This window comes from Myotis lucifugus, unplaced genomic scaffold (assembly GCF_000147115.1).
Source record: "Myotis lucifugus unplaced genomic scaffold, Myoluc2.0 scaffold_297, whole genome shotgun sequence".
NCBI lineage: Eukaryota > Metazoa > Chordata > Mammalia > Chiroptera > Vespertilionidae > Myotis > Myotis lucifugus.
In genome coordinates this window covers 31251-50442 of record NW_005871345.1, presented here as the reverse complement: position 1 = coordinate 50442, position 19192 = coordinate 31251, and the positions used below count along the sequence as shown (strand labels likewise).

At 54.9% G+C, this 19192-nt stretch overlaps 3 protein-coding genes across 4 annotated transcripts in view; 1 reads left to right on the top strand and 2 right to left on the bottom strand.

The window, feature by feature from the left end:
* Window positions 1–1656: 1656 nt before the first annotated feature.
* Window positions 1657–5265, top strand: THTPA (thiamine triphosphatase). Its single transcript, XM_006100036.3, has 3 exons — window positions 1657–2202; window positions 2550–3101; window positions 4431–5265. Exons 2-3 carry the CDS (start codon window positions 2555–2557, stop codon window positions 4574–4576), a joined length of 693 nt encoding a protein of 230 aa, XP_006100098.1. The 5' UTR covers window positions 1657–2202; window positions 2550–2554; the 3' UTR covers window positions 4577–5265.
* Window positions 5259–12941, bottom strand: AP1G2 (adaptor related protein complex 1 gamma 2 subunit). Of its 2 annotated transcripts, none has more exons than XM_023763679.1 (22): window positions 12892–12941; window positions 12265–12469; window positions 11713–11837; window positions 11441–11582; window positions 11224–11320; window positions 10983–11059; window positions 10769–10864; window positions 10263–10343; window positions 9867–9965; window positions 9672–9727; window positions 9392–9505; window positions 9111–9251; window positions 8972–9026; window positions 8767–8889; window positions 8050–8139; window positions 7809–7936; window positions 7447–7551; window positions 6999–7161; window positions 6780–6915; window positions 5933–6096; window positions 5635–5733; window positions 5259–5547 (listed from the first exon to the last, which is right to left on the bottom strand). In XM_023763679.1, the coding sequence occupies exons 2-22, from the start codon at window positions 12466–12468 to the stop codon at window positions 5446–5448; spliced, it is 2397 nt and encodes a 798-aa protein (XP_023619447.1). In that variant the 5' UTR covers window position 12469; window positions 12892–12941; the 3' UTR covers window positions 5259–5445. The 2 variants fall into 2 exon arrangements, with proteins under 2 accessions (XP_023619447.1, XP_006100095.1); XM_006100033.3 differs by having other exon boundaries at window positions 6999–7122.
* A 334-nt stretch (window positions 12942–13275) lies between these two features.
* Window positions 13276–19192, bottom strand: part of JPH4 (junctophilin 4) — a 10128-nt gene continuing 4211 nt past the window's right edge. Inside the window, exons 3-5 of the mRNA XM_023763698.1 lie at window positions 16662–16780; window positions 15801–16333; window positions 13276–14869 (exon numbers count right to left, since the gene is read on the bottom strand). Of these exons, the coding sequence (XP_023619466.1) occupies window positions 14786–14869; window positions 15801–16333; window positions 16662–16780 (736 nt within the window). The 3' untranslated portion in view covers window positions 13276–14785. The remainder of the gene's footprint in view (window positions 14870–15800; window positions 16334–16661; window positions 16781–19192) is intronic.

The window sequence follows — 19192 nt, the reverse complement described above, 5'->3', positions numbered from 1 at the left end:
CCGGCATAGTGAGGCAGAGTAGCTTGCCCAAAGCCAAACGCCTCCAAATGGAAACTGGCACCCTGGCCGGTGTTGCCAAATGGTCAGAGTGTCTGCCTGACCACCAAAGAGTTGTGGGTTTGATTCAAGGGAACGGAATGCAGGTTGCATCCTCGGCCCAGCCCGGTAGGATGGTCAGGGGCAGTCGGGGTCAGTGCAGAAGGCAACCAATCAATTTGATTTGTCTCTCTCATATCCATCCATCTCTCTTTCTCTCTCTCTCTCTCTCCCCCCCTCCCTCCCTCCCTCTCTCTTCCCTCTCCCCCTTCCGTCCCTCCCACCCTCCCTAAAAGTCAATGGAAAGAATATCCTTGAGTGAGAATTAACAAAAAAGAAAAAAAGTGAAGCTGGGGGTTTACCCCAGGTCTATCTGGCTCCCAAATCTGGTCTTTCCTGTCCGTTAAGCTGCCTCTGGCCACTGGGATTGGGTTTTGTAATTCAGGGAAGAGATTAGATCTTCTTCCCCTCGACAACAAAACTGAAAAGCAAAGGACAGATGAAAAGCAGGCCAGTGAGAGGAGTTAGTGGCTGGGGGTGCCCCCTCCCTGCCCATTGGTACTTGTCATGGCAGGTGGGCTGGGGGGTGGATGCATCCAAGACATCCCACATCAACACATCACGTTTGTAATCCAGTCCTGCCCGTACTCACCACGGTTCATGTGTGTTTCAGCAGCATGCTGGGAGAGGACCGTGTTGAGAACCTAGCACTTCTCGCCAATCATAGAAGGGAACCAGGAGTTGGTAAGAGCCACTGTTCCTCACAAGCCACCACGTCCAGAGGGTCCGGCATGCAGTGACTCCTCCAGGTGACCACAGTCCTCAGAGGGACGAGGGAGCAGGAGGGTCTTTATTTATTTCCCAAAGCAGTCAAAGGGCCACCCCCATGTCTTCCTGTATTTTAAATGACCATGAGTATTCTCCCACTCCTGACAAAACCTGCTCAGTGTCCACTGGACACTCAGTGACATACTCCTCAGCCTGGCACTCAAGGCCTTTGCCAACCTGCTCCACAAGTTACTTCTAACTTCATCTCCTTCCACACTGGCCAGGTGCTTTCCAGCTTTTAGGTCTTTGCTCAGGCTGTTCCTGTCTCCATCTGAGTCTCCAACTGTTGAAATCCCATCACATCTTTAATTCCCATCCAAAATATCACTTCCTCCTCAGACAGAAAGTTTCCCACCCACCCTTACCCTGGACATTCATGCCGAGGCATGAAAAAACCCCAGAATAGCTAAGCTTGTCTTAGTTATGCTTTTAAATAAATAAATTTTTATTTCAGAGAGGAAGGGAGAGGGGGAGAGATAGAAACATCAATGATTAGCGAGAATCCACACACCCTGAGCCCAACACCCAGGCATGTGCCCTTGACCAGAATCGAACCCAGGACCCTTCCGTCCACAGACTGACGCTCTAGCCACTGAGCCAAACCAGCCAGGGTTCTTAGTTATGCTTTTATCAGCCCATTGCCAGTGGCCTGCATTTAGTGCCCCCCTAATAGTCAAGAACATATCTGCTGGACAGTGTCCCAGTGAGTGGCTTGTATTCCAGGCCCATCTGCTTATGGAGGAGGGGTTTGGAGACCAGACTGGGGCCTCAGCTCCTCCCACCCTACTCTCCCCACAGCCCCAGCTCAACTTTAGATAGTCTCCTTGGCACTATTCGCAGCCACCATAGCGATGTGATGGTGGTGGTGGTGGTGCAAAGTCTCCGTTTGGAACTACATCTCCCATCATGCATCCCGGCCCCAGGATGCCAGGCTCCTGAAGCGCGGACCGGGCCGTTCCCGGGACCCGGGAAAGGTCGGGGTGAAGAGCAGAGCACAGGGGGCCGGCCCCGTTCCCTTCTCACGGAGGGCCCGGCCCTTTAAGCCCCAGCAGGCCTCTCGGGCCGGCCTGCCGCGGCACTACTACTTCGGCCTAACATGGCCGCTCGCGCTGGGACTGGCCCGGTGTGCAGAGCCGGGCCGAGGTCGAGGGCCAGGGACTGTTCCCGGCATCCCTCGCGGCGTGGCGTGGGCTCTCGTCCCCACCTCCAGGTCCCGCGAGAGGGAGACCTTCGGGCTTCGAGGCGGCACCCGAGGCTCCTCTGGACCGCGCTGTGGTTGGGGAGGCCTGGTCGGCGGGGTCGCCCGGGCAGTGAGCCCCCGGCCTGCAGAGTAACGAGGTGTGTGGGAGCGCTGAGAGGAACACCGGCCATGCGGCCTGCTTTCGAGGGAGCCCCTTGGATTGAGGACATCTTCAGCGGTGCAAAGGATCTTACTGGAGACCTGTCACTGAGGGAATTCTTAAAGCATAAGACGGGGGCGGCTCGGGGGGAAAGGCTCGAAAGGGCTCCGGCTCCATCCCATTTTGGTACAGTGTTTGTGTCTCATTAGTTCTTCTGGGGGGTGGTGGGGGTGGTGGTGGTGGTGTGTGTGTGGGGGGGGGGGGGGGGTCTTTGCTGAGCTGTCACGCTGCAAGGCTGAGCACCCTTGGGAGGCCAGCAAATGATTTTTGATTGACTGATTGCAGGTAGTATGGCCCAGGGATTGATTGAGGTGGAGCGAAAGTTCGTTCCTGGGCCGGAAACAGAAGAACGGCTGCAGGAGTTGGGGGGCACCCTGGAGCACCGGGTCACCTTCCGAGACAGCTACTATGACACCCCTGAGCTGAACCTCATGCGGACTGACTACTGGCTGCGACAGCGAGAAAATAGTGGTTGGGAGCTCAAATGTCCCGGAACAGCAGGTGTCTCTGGACCCCACACCGAGTACCTGGAACTCACAGCTGAGCCTGCAATTGTGGCCCAGCTCTATAAGGTGCTGGGGGCTGAAGTCCCGGGGGCTGAGGGTGTGGCTGCTGTGCTGGGCCCACTGGGACTGCAGGAAGTAGCTAGTTTTGTGACTAATCGAAGTGCCTGGAAACTGGTGCTTTCCAGAGCTGATCAAGAGGAGCCTCCGCTCAGGGTGGACCTGGACACAGCCGACTTTGGCTACGCTGTGGGTGAAATAGAGGCCCTGGTGCGGGAGGAGGCCGAAGTCCCCGCTGCCCTAGAGAAGATCAACAAGCTGGGCAGCATGCTTGGTGAGGGAGACAGACCCTCTGTGCTTTCCCTGTTCCTCTTCCGGGTGTACCCATCAGGCCAGGTAGCAGGGAGGGTTTTGGCGTTATTTCTCTAATGGGAATTGTTTTAGCAACTTTCTAGAAGACTGAGTTTTCTTAGGTTTCTATCCAATGCCCTTTCCTCTTTTGCAGTAGTGCTCTAATCTTGATTTAATTCTGCCAAGTGTCTCTAATCTATTCCAGTCATTCTGATTTAGTTCGCATACCTCTAGCCTTCAGTTCCATTTGTCAGTTCTCTGCTTCAGTCCTTCAATCCACCCTCCCCTCTCCCAACTCCTACCCCCTCGTTTCAACTCCTACCCCCTCGTTTTTACAGCTACCTAGATCTTCATTTAATTTGTCCTGTTAGCTTTCAGTACAAAGCAATAATGCATTTATGAGAGACCACTGGGGCAAGCACCTGGCAGGCTTTTGTTTCTCCTGTTCCTAAGCTTAGTGCCCTTGTAGACAGTTCATCCACACAGTATGGGGTTGTGCATCCCATGAGGCCTTAACAGCTCTTGAAAGCTGTTCTCACCACCTCAGCAAACATACACTGAGTTCCTAGTTATGTGCCCAGTATGCTGGCAGGCACTCCCAATAAGACACTGGCTTATCATGGCTCCACCACATAGAGGCTAAAATTCTGTGAGCCCCAACCCATGGATATAGCTGCCTCTCTCTCTCTCTCTCTCTCTCTCTCTCTTAAATTTTAGAGAGAGAGGAAGGGAGAGGGTGAGGGAGAAACACTGACCAGTTGCCTCCCATATGCACCCCAACTGGGCATTGAACCTGCAACCTGGATATGTGCCTTGATCAGAATTGAACTTGTGACCCTTCAGTGTACTGACAATGCTCCAGCCACACTGGCTAGGGCTCTCCTTTTCTTTCTACACCCCTCAGTTTCTCTGTGTGTATCTCTATATGTGCCTCATTATCAAATCAATGAGCTTTGGCCTGTCTAGGTGGACTTTAATCTTAGTTGGGGGACAGGAGCAATATACTGAAATAAGTCGATACTCGGGCACCCTCTGTCTCCATGGTGCCTACGTGCCTCTTGCCCATTTCTCCCTGCTGGAGGAGGAGCTCATGCTTGGTCTCCCAGTCCCACTCCTGCCAGAAGTGGCCCTTTTAGGCCCCACTTCCAAAATCAGGGAGTGGGCTGTGGGTTACACAAGCTGGTTGGATGGCTGGCATTCCTAATCCCAGGGCTGCCTTGGAGACAACTTTGGGGTCCGGCTCTGTGGGCAGGGAGTAGACTCAAAGCATTTGTAGCTCTTTCTGGTTCTCTTATTCTCCTTTTGCCTATAGGTGTGTTGGCACAGGAGAGGGCACCTGCCAAGCTGATCGTGTACCTACAGCGTTTCCGGCCTCAGGACTACCAGCGCCTGCTAGAAGTACACAGCTCCAGAGAGAAGCCAGAGGGGACTAATGATGCTGACAGTAGCCTGGGCTAAGGTGTCACTTCCTCAACAACAGAGAAGAGAACTCTGAGCCTAATGGGGTTCATTCCTTTCCTCACTGTGCCTGTTCCCTTTCCACCGTGACGCCTCTCTCACCAGCTCTGCCTGTTCCTTCACCCTACCCTCAGCTATCCTTGTGGAGCCCTCCCAGGCTGCCTCCTCTCCCTCATCCGTCAGATGCAATCTGTGGGCCGCCCCTCTCCCCTGGCCGCTAAGCAGCCTCCATTGATTTCCGCTCGTGTTTATAGGATTTCCACTTAGCCGTGATCAGTAGTTAAGCACAGGAAAATCCCTTGCCACCCCCCTTCCCTTGGTCGATGCCATTGATTCTGCCAGCGGCTCCTAAACCACCTTACAGCTGAGTTAGAGATGAGGGGAGGCAGGAGGGATTTCCCTGCCTTGGGGTGTGGGGAATAGCAGCAGGTTGGGGATACGGGTGGGAATCCCTATTGGAAATCTAGACATTCTGGTTTGATTTTGCCACTGTGCCCTGCTCTGGTCCACATGGTAAAGTGCCTCCTGTGGGGTCAGTTTGTTCCCCAGCCCAGAGAGGGGTAGAAAGAAAACCCTTCTTTGTTGAAACAGATTCCTGAGACCAAGGGAAGACACAGACTTCCTGTTAAGACTTGTTCCTTGCTGTTATTCATATGTTTTCTACCTCAAATATATACAAATATAACTCACCCCCTTAGGCTTTATTGGACTTTCATTATTTGTGGGGAGAGGGTGGGCCCCCTCCAGTTTTTGCAATGGCAAGCGCAGGACCAGAGCGCCACCTGCTGGTAGTCCTCAGATGTAGGCTCCAAGAACCTGGGAACCCAGGGGTTTGGGACCCAAGAGGATTTCGGGCCGAGTGGAGGCTGTTACTGCCATGCCTCCACAGGCACGTTGTTCACCTCAAAGATCTCCTGCACTGACCGGCCATAGTGGTTGTAGGTGAGGCGCAGCTTTAACCGCAAGGGGGCCTAGGAATAGGAGAGTGGAAACCAGGGTTAGCACAGATGGCTTCTCCCTTCCCTGGATCCTATTCACAGGAGGCTCCTGGGGCTCACCTTGTTAGGATTGAGGATTCGGAGGACCTGGGTCACTGGAAGGCCACCCTGAGCTGGAACTGTGTCCCCACTGGGGGCCTGTAGCTGCAGCTGGAAACTCTGAACATAGGAGATTGGGCAGGTTCAGGCACGCCCTGCACACCCAATAGTTTCAAACCCTCTTCCCATAACTCGCCAAGTGATCGTCTCTGCATGGCACTCCCTTCTCATCTCATCCTCTTTCCCATCCACCTCCTCTGCTTATGGCCTTTTCTCCGGGAGTGTCCAGGCCACCTGTGAATCCTGGTCTTCTACAAACCTTGGGCACAGCGGCCTGGCAGATGAAGTGGGTGACATCACCCTCTGAGGCGTTGGTAGCAGTGGCAGTGATTAAGAGCAAAGTAGGGGTTCCAGGCGGTCTAACAAAAGACAGATTCAGCTGTAGTCCTTCCCGCTCAAACACTTTGAGGTTTGGGATGGGAGCTAGAGAAGGAAGAGAGAAGCAGCTTACTGTATGGACCAAAGATGAGTTCATTCATTCTTTCTTTTCAACAAAATTTAAGTGAGCACCCACTGGGTGCAGGGCACTGCTTGAGATGCTAGTGACAAAGTGGGCAAGAAGTTGGAGCCGACAGTCTAGTTGGGGGAGAGAATAAACAAGAAAAGCAAGATAATCACAACCTATAATTGGTGCTAGAAGGAAATAAACTAGGCCAGGATAACTGGGAGGAACTAACTAACAGAGGAGTGGTAGGGGAAGCACCTGACACTTTAGCTGAGGCTTGAAGAGTAAGAATAAGCTAGTCATTTGATGTGCTAGGGAAAGAATATTCCATGTAAAAAGAACATGAATTGCCACGGACTTGAGGTGAGAGGGTCTGAGGAGCTAAGAGGGGTCAGTGGAGTGGGTAGTAGGAAAGTATATGAGATGGCCAGGGAGGGAACAGGGTCTTCAGGCCAGGATAAGACATCTGGAACAAAGGGAAGACACTGAAGGGTGTCTAGGAAGGGAGTACATGCCAGAACCCTTTTACCTACTGAGATGGGGGTGCTATGGGGGGCACACAGCAGGGAAGAGGGTACCTGAACCTCAGTGCTTAGCTAAAGAGAAGAAACACATTTCTACACCTTCCCCCCCAAGACATCTCCCTTTTACTGAGGCTGACCTGGGGCTAGGGGAGCACAGGGAAGGTCGAGCAGGTGTATTAAAGTGCCTTCTGGGGAGGGATCCACAGGGGGAGGCTGCTGGGAATCCTCAGAAGGTCCATCCAGGAGGTCTAACAGATCCAAGAGCTTTGAGGCCTGTGGGGAAAAGGCAGAAGGATCAGAGCTAGGCATGGAAGCCCCACCAAGTCCTCTTCCCCCTGGGGCTTCCGCCTCCTTACCTGGGGCTCTGTGGGGACAGGGGCTGGTTCCAAAAGGTGGTTTGCTTCTTTGCTCTCCTTTACTTCCTCATCAGCCTGCGGGCCACCTCGGTCCACAAGAGGCATCTTTTCTAAAATGGCCGCCCTGAGAGATGGAACGCAGGTGTGTCCCTCTGGGTGGACCCTGCACTTTTTGCAAGAGGCATGTGGCAGGAGGAGTAAGAACATGGAGCCCTGGGCACATGGTGGGTTGGAAGTGCCCCTCTGACTTCCCAGGGTGGCACACGACTGATGGTTTCCAGATGAGCAAGGAGGGTTGGAAGCCAGCTTAGCTCCAATGAGCTGTGGGTGGGAGGCTCTGACTGTGATGAGGAGGGCACAAGTGAGGTTGTGACCCCTGCACCCAGAAAGGGACTTTGGGGAGAGGGCAGGAATTGGGGTTCTATGCTGTGGCAGACTGCCAGCGCACCTCATGTGGTCGTACTTCCGGAAGAGCGTGTTGTACTCCACAGCCCGCTGCTGCAGCTCCACGTCGAGGCAGCTTCCGTAGATGGACACCACCTGGCGGATGCGGCTGGGCCAGAGGGTGGTGTGTGAGGGAATGGCAGTCTGCCTTGCCCTTCAACTCCAGGATGTGGCAGGGAAGGGAGAGGCCCCACAGAGCAGGGCGATGCCCATGATACTTGGCTCAAAAGGAAGAACCTAAGAATTGGGGGTAATGGGGGGGTGTGCCTGGAGAGGAACTCAGAAACTGGTGGGCACAGTGAAGGGACATTGTCACTGGAGGCACCAAGAAGAGGGCCTCTGGGAGGGGCTGGGACCCCTTCTTACTTGTTGTCCCCACGAAGCCGGGTGCTAAGCTTCATGAGGGCTGTGAGGGCGTATCCTCGGGTGGCTGGCAGGGACATATGGGACTGCAGCACCCGTTCCAGTAATGCCAGCACTTCTTCTTCTTCCACCTTTGCAAGGCGGGGGTGGGGGGGTTGGGGGGTGAGGCATAGATAGTGACCCTGGGCCAGCCCTGCCTTCCCCGCCAAGTCCCTCCTCAGTGTACCCTCAATGCAGGTCTCACCTGAAGTGGCTCAGTTTCCTCACAGCTCCCCTCCAGCAGAAGGTCCCCGTATTCCCCAATGCACCAGGCTGCCACTTGCACCAGCGGTTGCTGTGTAGGATAAGAAACATGCTGGGCCAGTGTCCCTCACTTCCAAACCCTGTGACATCCCTTTAGGTTTGGAGGGGTGGGTAAAGGAAAGGAGGGGCCTCGGCACAAGGAAGTTATGTTAGTGCGTTCCCTCACTGTCCTGGTTCCTGGGCTTCCTCTGCCCTCTGGTGGCCAAGTATCAGAACTACATGGTCTAACCACAAAGGGTGCAGCAAGGATGGTCCCTACTTAATATATGGAAAGAGGGCTACAGATACTGACTGGCATCCATTGATTCACTCAGCATTTAAGTAATAAAAAAAACAACCAAATACATGCAGAAAGAGCTTTTATTGATCTCATTTGATCCGCAAGACAGTTCCGGGAGGTGGGCAGGGTAGAAAGCTGAGTGTGCCAAGCATAAAGCAAGTTACATTCGTCATCTGGTTACACAGCCAGTAGGTACCAGAACCAGAAGTCCAGATGTTCTTACTAAAAACAGGGCTCTGCCCTTGAGGATGTCCTCCACTAAGAAGAAAGTTATGACTTTGAGGGAAAAAACCATTGGGCACCAGGTGTCAGGAGTCGTTGGCTCAGGAAGGGCTGGGAGGGTTGGGCAGCCTGGAGTCTGGGTGGTGGAGACATTACCTGGGAGATGTCCTGTGCCAGGGCACTGTAGAGGCGGCGCACAGAGTAGGCGTGTAGCTCCTGGGCCCCACCAATCAGCTGGGTCAGGTTGGCCACCGCATCATCCCGGACATGGGAGCCCGCCTGGAGTAGGGTACATGGCCAAGTCAGTGTGGCGAGCCCTGCCTACTCCTGCCCGGATCTCTCAGACCAGCCCCTGCCTCACCATTGTCAGCACTCGCAGGATGGTGTCTATGTGCCATCGCTTGGTTGGGGCGAACCTAGGGGACATAGGGCATTTCAGTCCTAGCACTGACCCTCCCCAGATTCCACCCTCTCTGCCTCCTGGACACCTGTCACCTCACCTCTCGGCGGCCAGCAGGATTCCTGAGGCACAGTCTGCCCGCAGATCAAGGGGGCAGGACTCCAGGAAGCCCTGAAGCTCTTGTGTCATGGCTCGCACGTTGGAGCTGTTCACCAGAGCCAGGCTCAGTTCCAGGGCCCGCCTGCCAGGAGAAAGATGTGTCCATACGAGGTAACTTAGGCCCTCCTCTTCCCCAAGCTCCTGTCTTAGTCCCCTTACTCCAGCTGCTCTGAGCCGGTCCATATCTTGGCCACCAGAAGCTGGGCCTTCTGTCTTGCTCACCGGCTGAGAGAGGCGTCAGGTTCCCGAAGACATTCCACCACAGTGGGCCGGTGTCGCTGCACAGCGCTGTGATCAGACTGCACCAGTCGCAGCAACGACGTCAGGGCTACGTATCTGAACAGAATGGGAGAGGCCCCATCACGCCATGGCCAGCAGCCCTCCTCCCCGCACCATTCTGCCCTGGGCACAGGGATAAGAATGAATTGGGAGACTCTGGGAGGAGCAGGGCAGAGGGCCAGGGTTCAGTGGCACAACCCAGCCAGACACATGGCATTTTTACCTAATATTCTTGTCACTGTTGAGCAGGAAGCGGCCTAGAATGTTGACAGCTAGAACCTATGGGAGGCAGAGGTCAGGGACAATTAGGGAAGGAGCAATCTGCTCCCTCAGGGGTGGGGACTGCCTGCCACAGGACCTGTCTTCCCGGCTGGGGTGGGTGGGTGGGGCACAGTGGGAGAGGTGTATGAGATGGTACCCGCAGGCCAGCTGCAGAGCGGATGTCCACGATGGTGAGCACAGTCTCAAACAGGACCGCGCTGCCTGCATTTCGGCTGGTGTCTGTATTAGTGGCCACCTGAACGGATGGGACAGAAGATGCATGTAAAATGGGCCCTGTCCTCTCCTCAAGTCTCTGGAAGGTCTCCACAATGTCATCCAGTCCTCAACCAGCTAACAAAGTTCCCTAAGCCCCACACACTATGTGCCAGGGGCTACCATACTGAGGCAGGCTGTCCCCCTCACGGATATCACAGTCTGGAGGGAAACCGAGACCTGATTATATGGCCACCTCACAGGGAGTTACCATGTGAGAGCTGCCCAGGTGGGATCACAGAGCAACACGCTTAACCGGCGCCCCTCCCCAGTCCCCCACCTGGGCCAGCAAGTCATTCATGCTCTCACTGCTCTCCTCGTGGTTCCGGCCCAGAATCCGAAGCAGACGAAGTATCTGGACCTGCGTTTGGGTTAAAGGTGGAGAGGTGAAGAGGTTCTTAGGGTAAGGAGTGAAGGGGCTGAGGAGGAAAGTCTGACATTGAGGAGAGAGAGCATTGCGAGGGTCTGGCTGGGTTCCTAGAGCCCCCCTGTCCCCCTGCCTCTGCACTACAGGTCCCTTAGGCCCTGGGAGGGGACCCAGAGATAGGTGAGGCCAGGGGATTTGGGGACAGGCTGTTTTTTTTATTGTCAGTAAACTGGATTTTCTGACCTTTAGGCATCCCTTCCCTGCACTGGTCCTCGGGTGACCTGGGCAGTCCTGTGCCTGCCACCCTACCCGGCCCAAGACACTAACTGAACCCAAGTGTTTTCCAGGGGGTGAGCACTGGCCACGGGCTTACTGCCAAGCTCTCTGTTCCGGGGCCACAGCAGAGAGGCTCAGCCCACCTGTAGGAAGGGGTCACTGACTCCAGATATGCTGTGTTCTGTGGAGTATCCCGTCGTCACCAGAGTCCGGAGGATCTGCACCAGCTGGGGCACCACCTGGAGGGAGGGCACAGCCTTATCTGGGCAGTCTTCCTAACCTTCTCCACCATCAGCCCCATTCCAACCCCACTGCCCCTCTTTTCCTGGCCCCGGGCCTGTCCCCTCACCAGCCCACCTTTCGAAAGTGCTTGAGGGCTGCAGGGCTTCGTTCGCAGAGCTCTGTGATCAGCGTGATGGTGCCCAGCAGGACGCCTGGTGTCAGGGCAGGGGAAGTGAATGGTGGGCCAGGGGCACAGGAGGGTCTACTGTGTGTGTGGACATACTACCCTTCTCCAATGAGCTAAGGTTCCGGTCCCACTTTCTACCTTTGGCCACAGCCAGAGCTGAGGAGGGGACGGGGAGCCCCGTGGTCTTACCGTGGTGACGTTCGTGAAGCAGTTTGGCACAAACCGGGAGGAAGGTGTCGGAGAGCTCAGGGACTTTTCGGATCATGTGCACGGCAGTCAGAACAGCCTGCAGAGGTCAGGGGGCTCAGAGAGGGCAGGGGTCTGCCAGGATGGGCCCCCCGCCTCTGCCGTATGGCAAACAGGACCGTTTCTGGAGGGACAAGTATCTAGAGTCCCGCCGTCTCACCTTCTTACGCACATAGGGGCTTCGCTCCAGGAGCAGTTTCTCCACCTCAGTGGCCAGGTCCCGGCACATCTCAGCGGAGCCCATGGTGCTCAGAGTGCACAGGGCCAGGCCTTGTACGGCCTGAATACCCTGGTTCAGGTCGCTGCAGAGTTTTGGGAGGACCGTCAGTCAAGCCTCTAGTCCTTCCAGGACCTGCAGCAGGCAGCCCCCTGGGAGTTCCCAACTCCCTTCTCCCATCTCCCCGATTCCGAGTGCTTCCCAGAAGCTCTCACTTCTTGATGCTGTTGGTAATGAGCAGGTGGGCATCCTGCCTCTCATCCAGTAGAAGCATGGCCCCCAGGTAGCCCACCCTCTTGTCTATGAACCTGGGGGAGGCGATGAGTTTCAGGCACTCCATCTAGAGGGAAAGAGGCAGACCAGGAAGGGACAGGAGTGAAACTGGAGGCACCAACATCCCTTTTCTATCTTCCTCCTTAACACCAGGTTAACTTCTCAGGGCACCATATCCAGTCACTCTCCCTTCAGCAAAAGGAGAGGCTTAGGAAATTCAGAGCCGGTGGGTAGTTTCAAGAAAAGGAAGTTGAGGAGAATGGGAGAGGGGAGGAGGTGCGCTGGATGGGGTTGGCCAGAGAATGAAGGGTTCGGTCCACCTGATGACCAGTGGGGGCTGTAATGGGGAAGGAGGTCTGTGCTGCATGCTGTGAGGGCTTGGAACATTGTAGAATTAAGAAAACAGGGGCAGCACAAACAGGTGAGCGGGTCCAGGACCCTATCCCAGCAGCCTCCCTCACCAAACTCAGAAGGAAGGCATCCCTGAGCAGTACCTGTCCAAAGTGGGCGGGGTAGCCCAGCATGTGGACATAGAGCAGTTTGGCCAGCTGGCGGTGCCGGTGCAGCGGGTCCCCGTCGCGGAAGGAGGCCCGGATGTGGGCACACTCCTTTTGGATCACTTCCCGCTCCTGGGCCTGGGTCTTGGCCCCTCGAATCTCCTCGATGAGATCTTGAAGCTTCAGCGAAGACATCACCATCCTGGGGGTGGCGCGGGGGGAGCAGAGCCCGGGGATGGAGAGGGCTTTCACCTTCTCTGGCCGGGCGTACCGGGCCTTTCTGCCCAGGCCTGCCGGGTGCCCCGATCCTGAAGGCTGGGGTCCCACACCTGCTCCGACACCGAGCCTGCAGTCACCTTTCCCCACGTGAGTCTCCAGACCCCGCCCCCTCCTCCCCGCCGGAGGCGACCCCCACTACGCATGCGTCCCCGCCCCGCCCTGCACCCGCTCCTACTGAGCATGCGGCGGAGCCCCGCCTATTTGCCCCCCTCCGCCCCACCTGGCTCCCCATCCCTAGCTCAGCCATGCCCTTCCTTGCAGGGCTCCGCGCTGTTTCTTCCGCGGGACCCTCCCAACGCTCACATCTCAGGGCCCAGCTCCCCCAGCACCAGCCGCCAGCCTCACCTGGCTTCGGTCTCCACTGCGCTCCGCTCCCCCAGGCGTTTCCTGGTGCAGGGCCGGGCGGGGGTTGGTGCTCGGGCTGGTCCTTCCCTCTCCCCGCCCCCATCACGGGACCCCGCCCCCCGGGGGCCGCCCTGCTGAGCCGTCTTGGGTACTCTGACCTCAGGCTTTGGAGTTTAGGGGAAGAACTCGAAACCACAGAGAAGCCTTGAGCCTGCTGGCAGGCCTGAGGTTCCCAGGCGGGCGCCACGCGGGGATCCTCGGAGAGCTTAGGTTTGAAAACATCGCACCCCAAAGGAGATGACAGTCCCCCCCTTTTTTTGAACTTTTTTATTAATATATTTTTTTTGTTAAATTTCTTTGTATTTTTTTTTTTCCTGCAAGACTTGGTGTTGGCGGCACTGTTGTAGTTTAACTTCAATCCCAAATTCCATGAAATAGAAATCAGAAGTAGAGGCTGAGAGGGGAGGAAGGAAGGTGGCAGGCCAAGGAGTAAACAGAGTTTGACTAGAAAAAAAGAAGAGGGTGTGTGTGTGTGTGTGTGTGTGTGTGTGTGTGTGGTGGGCATTCCCAGGCAAGGCCATTCCTTGAGGGAGGGGTTTGGCAGGCAGCTTGCCTCTGCCTCATGCAGGGGAGGGAGGAAAGATCCCCTGGGGACCTTACAGTCCCCTCTTCCTAGGGCTTCCTGCCCCAGGGAAAGTTAGTACCAGGGATCAGCCACCACCTCAAACAGGGCTCTCCGCCCACCTCTGCCCTGCCTGGAAAGTGTATGGTACATTGGCTTCCAGTGATCCCTTTTTCTGTTTACCCATTTCACAAGATTCTGATCTGATGCGGGAAGAGATATAACCCACGTAGAGATTAAGCTTGTCACAACTTTTGCTGCCCTGTGAGTTCCTGTCAACTAACTGGTCGGGTTCCATTCCCCAAAACTGCCTCCCCCAACACAACCGCCAGAGCTGGGGAGTGGTGTCCTCGTTCAAGTGCCTCTAACCCTCGGCAGTAGGAATGTCTTCTTCAGGCCCCTTAGAAATTTAATCAAAGGCCACAAGTGAGTCCAGACCAACCAAATAAATTCTTAGGGGAGAGAGAAGGGTGGGAGAGGTCAGTGGGTGGACTTGGCTGCATTGGGCTCTTTCTTTCCTTTACACGTTGCTCTTGACATGGCATGCCACCCTAGGGGGTTGGATGAGGGGCTGGCAGTTGAGGAAAGAACGTGGGAGATGCTAAGAGTCTTCCCTCTTCATTTCCCTCCATATCTCTTTTTCAGGGAAGGATGGGATTAGGGAAGCACCTATCTCAGTGCTTGGAGGGGGGATAGGATCCTCCAAAGTCAGAGATGGTGACTGTACCTCCTCCAGCTTTTTCACTAGGCCTCAGAGGGGCAACAGGGCCCTGGGTTAGGGAGCCACAGAGCTCGACCAGTGCCTTGACCAGTATAGTCCGTCCTCCATTTTCTTCCTCCTTTCCACTCACCTTCCAGGAGACTCCTCAGGACACCAAAACCCCACCCTCATCCAAGTTCAGGTCTAAAGAAAAGATGGGCAGGGTGTGGGGCAATGGTCTGACTTAGATTTGTGTGTCTCAGAGAAGAGAGCGACTCTGAGCAAGAAAAGCCCTTCATATGTAAACAATCTAGAGAAAGAAAGAGTTGGGGTGGGAAAGGGAGCGAGGAAGACAGAGACAGATCCAGAATAAATGAGAGAATCTGAAAGGAGAGCAGGAAAGAAAAAGCAAGAGACAAAAACAAAGGGAAACAGAAAAGGAAAGGGAGAAGAGAAAAAAAAAAAAAAGACAGGAGAAAACACAAGCAGGAGGAGGAAAAGAAAAAAGAAAAAGGCAGATCAAAGGAGTGAAGAGGCAGCAACCGAAGCCAGAATTAGGCCAGGCAGGAGCCTTAGGTGAGGAGCTGGGAGAACAGGAACGCCAGGCTGAGGTCCAGGAGGGCCACGGCTCCCACCACCAGGGGGTTGGCAGCTCCCTAGAGAGACAGGGAAAATGCAGGCTCAGTCCCTGAGCACCAGGTCCAGTGACGGGTCCCACCTTCTTGCCCTGCCCAAGGTGGCAAAGCAGAAGGATCCCAGACACCTCTCCTAAGAGGCCAGAGCATGGGGATCACCTACTTTTGTCTTGGATTACAAAACACTCCTCTTCTCCCAGCCAGGGCCTCGCCTTCCCTCTGGCTCCTTTAAGTCAGGAATAACCCTTCCTCCCTCCTCCTTCCACTCTACTCCCACCAGCATGTCACATGGCCCAGGCAGAAGGTGTCTGGCCTTAGTAGCATACATTGGCAGCAGCAGCTGGTACTGCAGTAAAGCAGAAAGGGATGAGGATGTGGTTGCTAGGAAACAGAAGGCCTGGAGTCCAATCAGAGCAGAGGGTTCTGGGGAAACTCCACCCCTCTTAGTTTTCTGCCTTCTTTCCTATTTCCCTTCTTCCCAGAAGAGGGAGGGAGAATTGGGGTAGGGAGGGAACAAACTTTTCCTTTTTTATTTCTGGGCACCAAAGAGAGAAAGTGTGGAGGTGGGGTGGGGGTGGAGTGGGAAACTGGGAGCTGGAAATGATATGGAAGGAGAACAGGGAAAGACGTTCTGGCTCTACCGTTAATTATTCATTGGTAACCTTGGGCTAGTCACTTTAAGTGCTCTGTAACTCAGTTTCCCTTTCTGTCAAAAGAGGGAGTTGGACATGAAGGTATCTAAGGTTTCTGCCAGCTCTCAAGTTTTTCAATATTTTTGAGGGAGGATATGGTGTAAGACTGGGCAGGCACAGAGAAAGCTGAATCCAAATCAAAATCCTCCGGGATCAGAGGGAGGACTGGAAAGGAGGAGAGGCAAGGCTTTGCGGAGAAGAGGGGCAGAGAGGAGTGAGACTCAGAGGGCACAAGGCGGGGTGAAGGGTGTCTGTCTCACCGGCTGGGCTGGCCTCTCGGTGGCAGCTGGCTCCTCACGCTCTTCCATCAGGCACCCAGCTTCAGGACCCCTTGAGGAGGAGCCCCTCAGGACTGGTGTGGCCAGGGGCTCAGGCTCCGAGGCCCCTAGGGTCCTTATGAGGGGCAGGGGCTCTTCATCTTCCCCCTCCTCCTCGCGAAGACTTCCGGAACTGTCACTGCAGCGTCCAAGGAGTGGGGAACCATCTCGGGGTCCTGGGCCCTGGATCCCAGCCTCATCCTCGGCCTCATAGCCAGCTAGTTCCTCTGCCCGCTCACCCGGGCCCCCCCACTCCTCAGGCCAAGTTTTAGGGCTGGAGAAGGGACCCCGGTCCCCTCCAGGAGGCAGTGGGTTCCGGCAGGCTGGGGGTCGCCAGGGTTGGCGGCAGGAGGCAGGACTGCTGGGCAGTTCAGGGGAGCCCTCTGAGGGGGTCAGTCCGTTCTCGTACACCCCAGGGCTGTCCTCATCCAAGGGCTCTGTGTCGGAACCTTCTGAGTCCTGCCTGGGTCTGCGGCCTGGGGCAGGGACAGCTAAGAATCAGAGGGGCTAACCTGCCTTGGACTGCAAAAGCTACCGCTTTATCCCTCCAACCCGGCACCTCCCAGGACTTTGGTATCCCCAAACTTACAGCCAATCATCGCAAGACCCAACTCCTTGTCCGTATTACCCTGTTTCATCAATTCTCAGTTCTATTCCCTACCCTGCCACCCTCTGTCCTCTCAAACCCTCCTATCTTGGCTCTCCCATCCCCAGCCTCCTGTGGGGATTCCCTTCTCCTTCCCCCCAACCCACCGTCCAGCTCCCCAGGGGGCCCACCCCCACCCTCAGCTGCCCATGCCTCACCTGGGGCCTCTAACATGGGTTGCAGGTCCTGGGCTATCAGTTTGGCCATTCGAGCAGCCTCCACAGCCTTCTCAGCAACGCTGCTGGCTGCTACTGCCTTGAGAAGGGCGTCTGCTGCCCTGTCAGGTTCCAGGGACAGGGTTTTAGCAGATCTGCTCAGACGCTCCAGCCCCCAGCCCAGTCCCACCACAGCACATCCCCTGTCCCGCAGGGCAGCGGCCCTTTGGTTTCCTCTCCTAGACCTGGGCTGTGCCTGCTGTCCTCACACCCTCCTGGTCCTCTCATACCCTCCCACCATCACATCCTGTAGTGACACTTCCCTTCCTCAAGCTACAGGCCAGGCCAGGCCCTCCCTGCTGCCCTCGGCCTATTACAGTATTCCATTCCCATCCTGCTCCCTTCCTACCGAGAATGGAGACCTTACTCTTTTCCCACATCCCTCTGCAGTCCTACCTGCTTGGTGCTTATATGCTACTAGAGGCCCAGTGCATGAAATTCATGCACAGGTAGGGTCCCTGGTGGCTGCTGGCCAGGGGTGACTCCCTTTCCCCTGCTGCCTGCCGCAGCTGCCAGCCCAACCCCTGGTTGAACTCCTGGTTGAACTTCTGGTAGAGGGGACAATTTGCATATTAGGCTTTTATTATACAGGATGCCTGCCTGCCCTTTTACTGTTGGCCCTCCTGTTGATATCAACTCCTCTCACCCTCCCTGGGATCACACAGCTTTTTGTGGGGTCCAGGATGTTTTTCTGTACCTCACCTCTGCCCTTCTGACAGCCTTGCCCTCCCCCCAACTAGCCCTTACTCTAAGCCGGTGGTCGCCAACCTTTCGGACCTCACGGACCACCAGTGGTCCTCGGACCACCGCTTGGCGACCGCTGCTCTAAGCCACCCTCTCCCCATGTTAGGAGCCTTTGCCTCCCTCCCCCACTGCTGCTAGCCCTTACTGAATCCTGCCTCTCCTTGCAGATTTCCTGACATGAGAATCTCACATCTTGCTTTTCCTCAGCCTCTTCATTTATTACATTGTTCTCTGCTTCCTCACTGCCACCGCCCCCTGCCCCATCTCATCCTTTCTGAACGCTGGAAGTGGAGTAAGGGTGGGTCCCCCCTTTTGCTATTATCCATTCTCTCTCCCTGCCAACAGGCATGCTTTCTCACCACTGGGACATTCTACCTTCTGGGTAAGCTCCTGATCTCCCTTCCCGCCCTGCTCCTTAGGGACAGGTTACCTTGAAGCATTATCAATCTTTTCCCTGCTGTTGTTTCCCAGTTCTCTCTCTGGTATCAGACACTTTTAAAAAATTTTCCCTTCCCTTTCACCCTCTGTTGTTCATGGTAGATGCCTTGTAATCATTAAATTAGTTCTGTAATTCTGACTGATATACTTGCCACGGGTTTGAATGGATCAAGACCCATGATTCCCTCTGGCCCCAGGCCCCTTTAATCTGGCCTAGGAAGACAGTCTAAGTATGGGGGTAGGGAGAAGGATGGTGGTGTCCACTGCAGACTTAGGTCCACCTGCTCTGCCTATACCTTGGAAAATATGGTCAGCCTCCTCCCATCAAACCTGGTGGGTCAAGGACCGTAAGAGCCTGCTTGGAGGAACCTCAGATAATGCTATTGTTCCATCTTAGGGCTTTCAGACTCTATATGACCAGTCCTTTCCTAAGACTGAGCTGGTCTCAGGGTTTAGGGCAGGGGATGAGGATCCCAGTCTTGTGATACATTGAGTTCTGTTGGTGGTAAAAAACAAACAAACAAACAAACAAAAAACCGGCAATACTATGTTTTTGAGTGGGGAGGGTGTGGATGATCAAGTCCAGGCAGTAGACCCAGTCTGTGCTTAGGCATCAGGCCAGGCTCAGGCTACCTGGCAAAGGCATTTGCTGCTAAGGCTCTGCTGTTTCCATGGCAGCTCACAGCCAATCAGGTTTGCCAGGCCTGTTGCTGGGGAGACCAACCAGCCTCCTCCCACTGCTTGATCTTCCAGCTACTGAGATCCATTTGTTTTCCCTGCACATGCCCACTCCCCATCTAGCCTAAAGTGCTCCCTGGTGCTCTGCCTTCCCCCTCCCCTGGCTTAAGGCCCTGGACTCTAACCTTCCAGATGCTCACACATGTATACAGATAGACATTCTCTGGCTCAGGCATCTAGTGTGGATATGACATGTACACACACATCCCTTGTCACCCATTACACAAATCCACTGAGGTATATTTAGACATATCTTGATCTCTGATCCTCTGAATCAGTCTCAATATTAAACAAAATCCTTCAACTGTGCCCTCCCCTTTAAATAAAATCTAATATAAAAAATTCATATGTGTGAGTTGCATAAATCAGGGGCCTGTGGATTTCATTACAAATGGATGTTTGGCTCTCTTTAGATCTGGGCTACCTACTCCAGTCATCACAAGTCATCTGTAGCTATTAAACCCTTAAAACATGACTAACCTGAGTTGAAATGATGTGCCATAAGTGTAAAATACATACTAGATGTCAAAGATTTAGTAAAAAAAAAAAAAAAA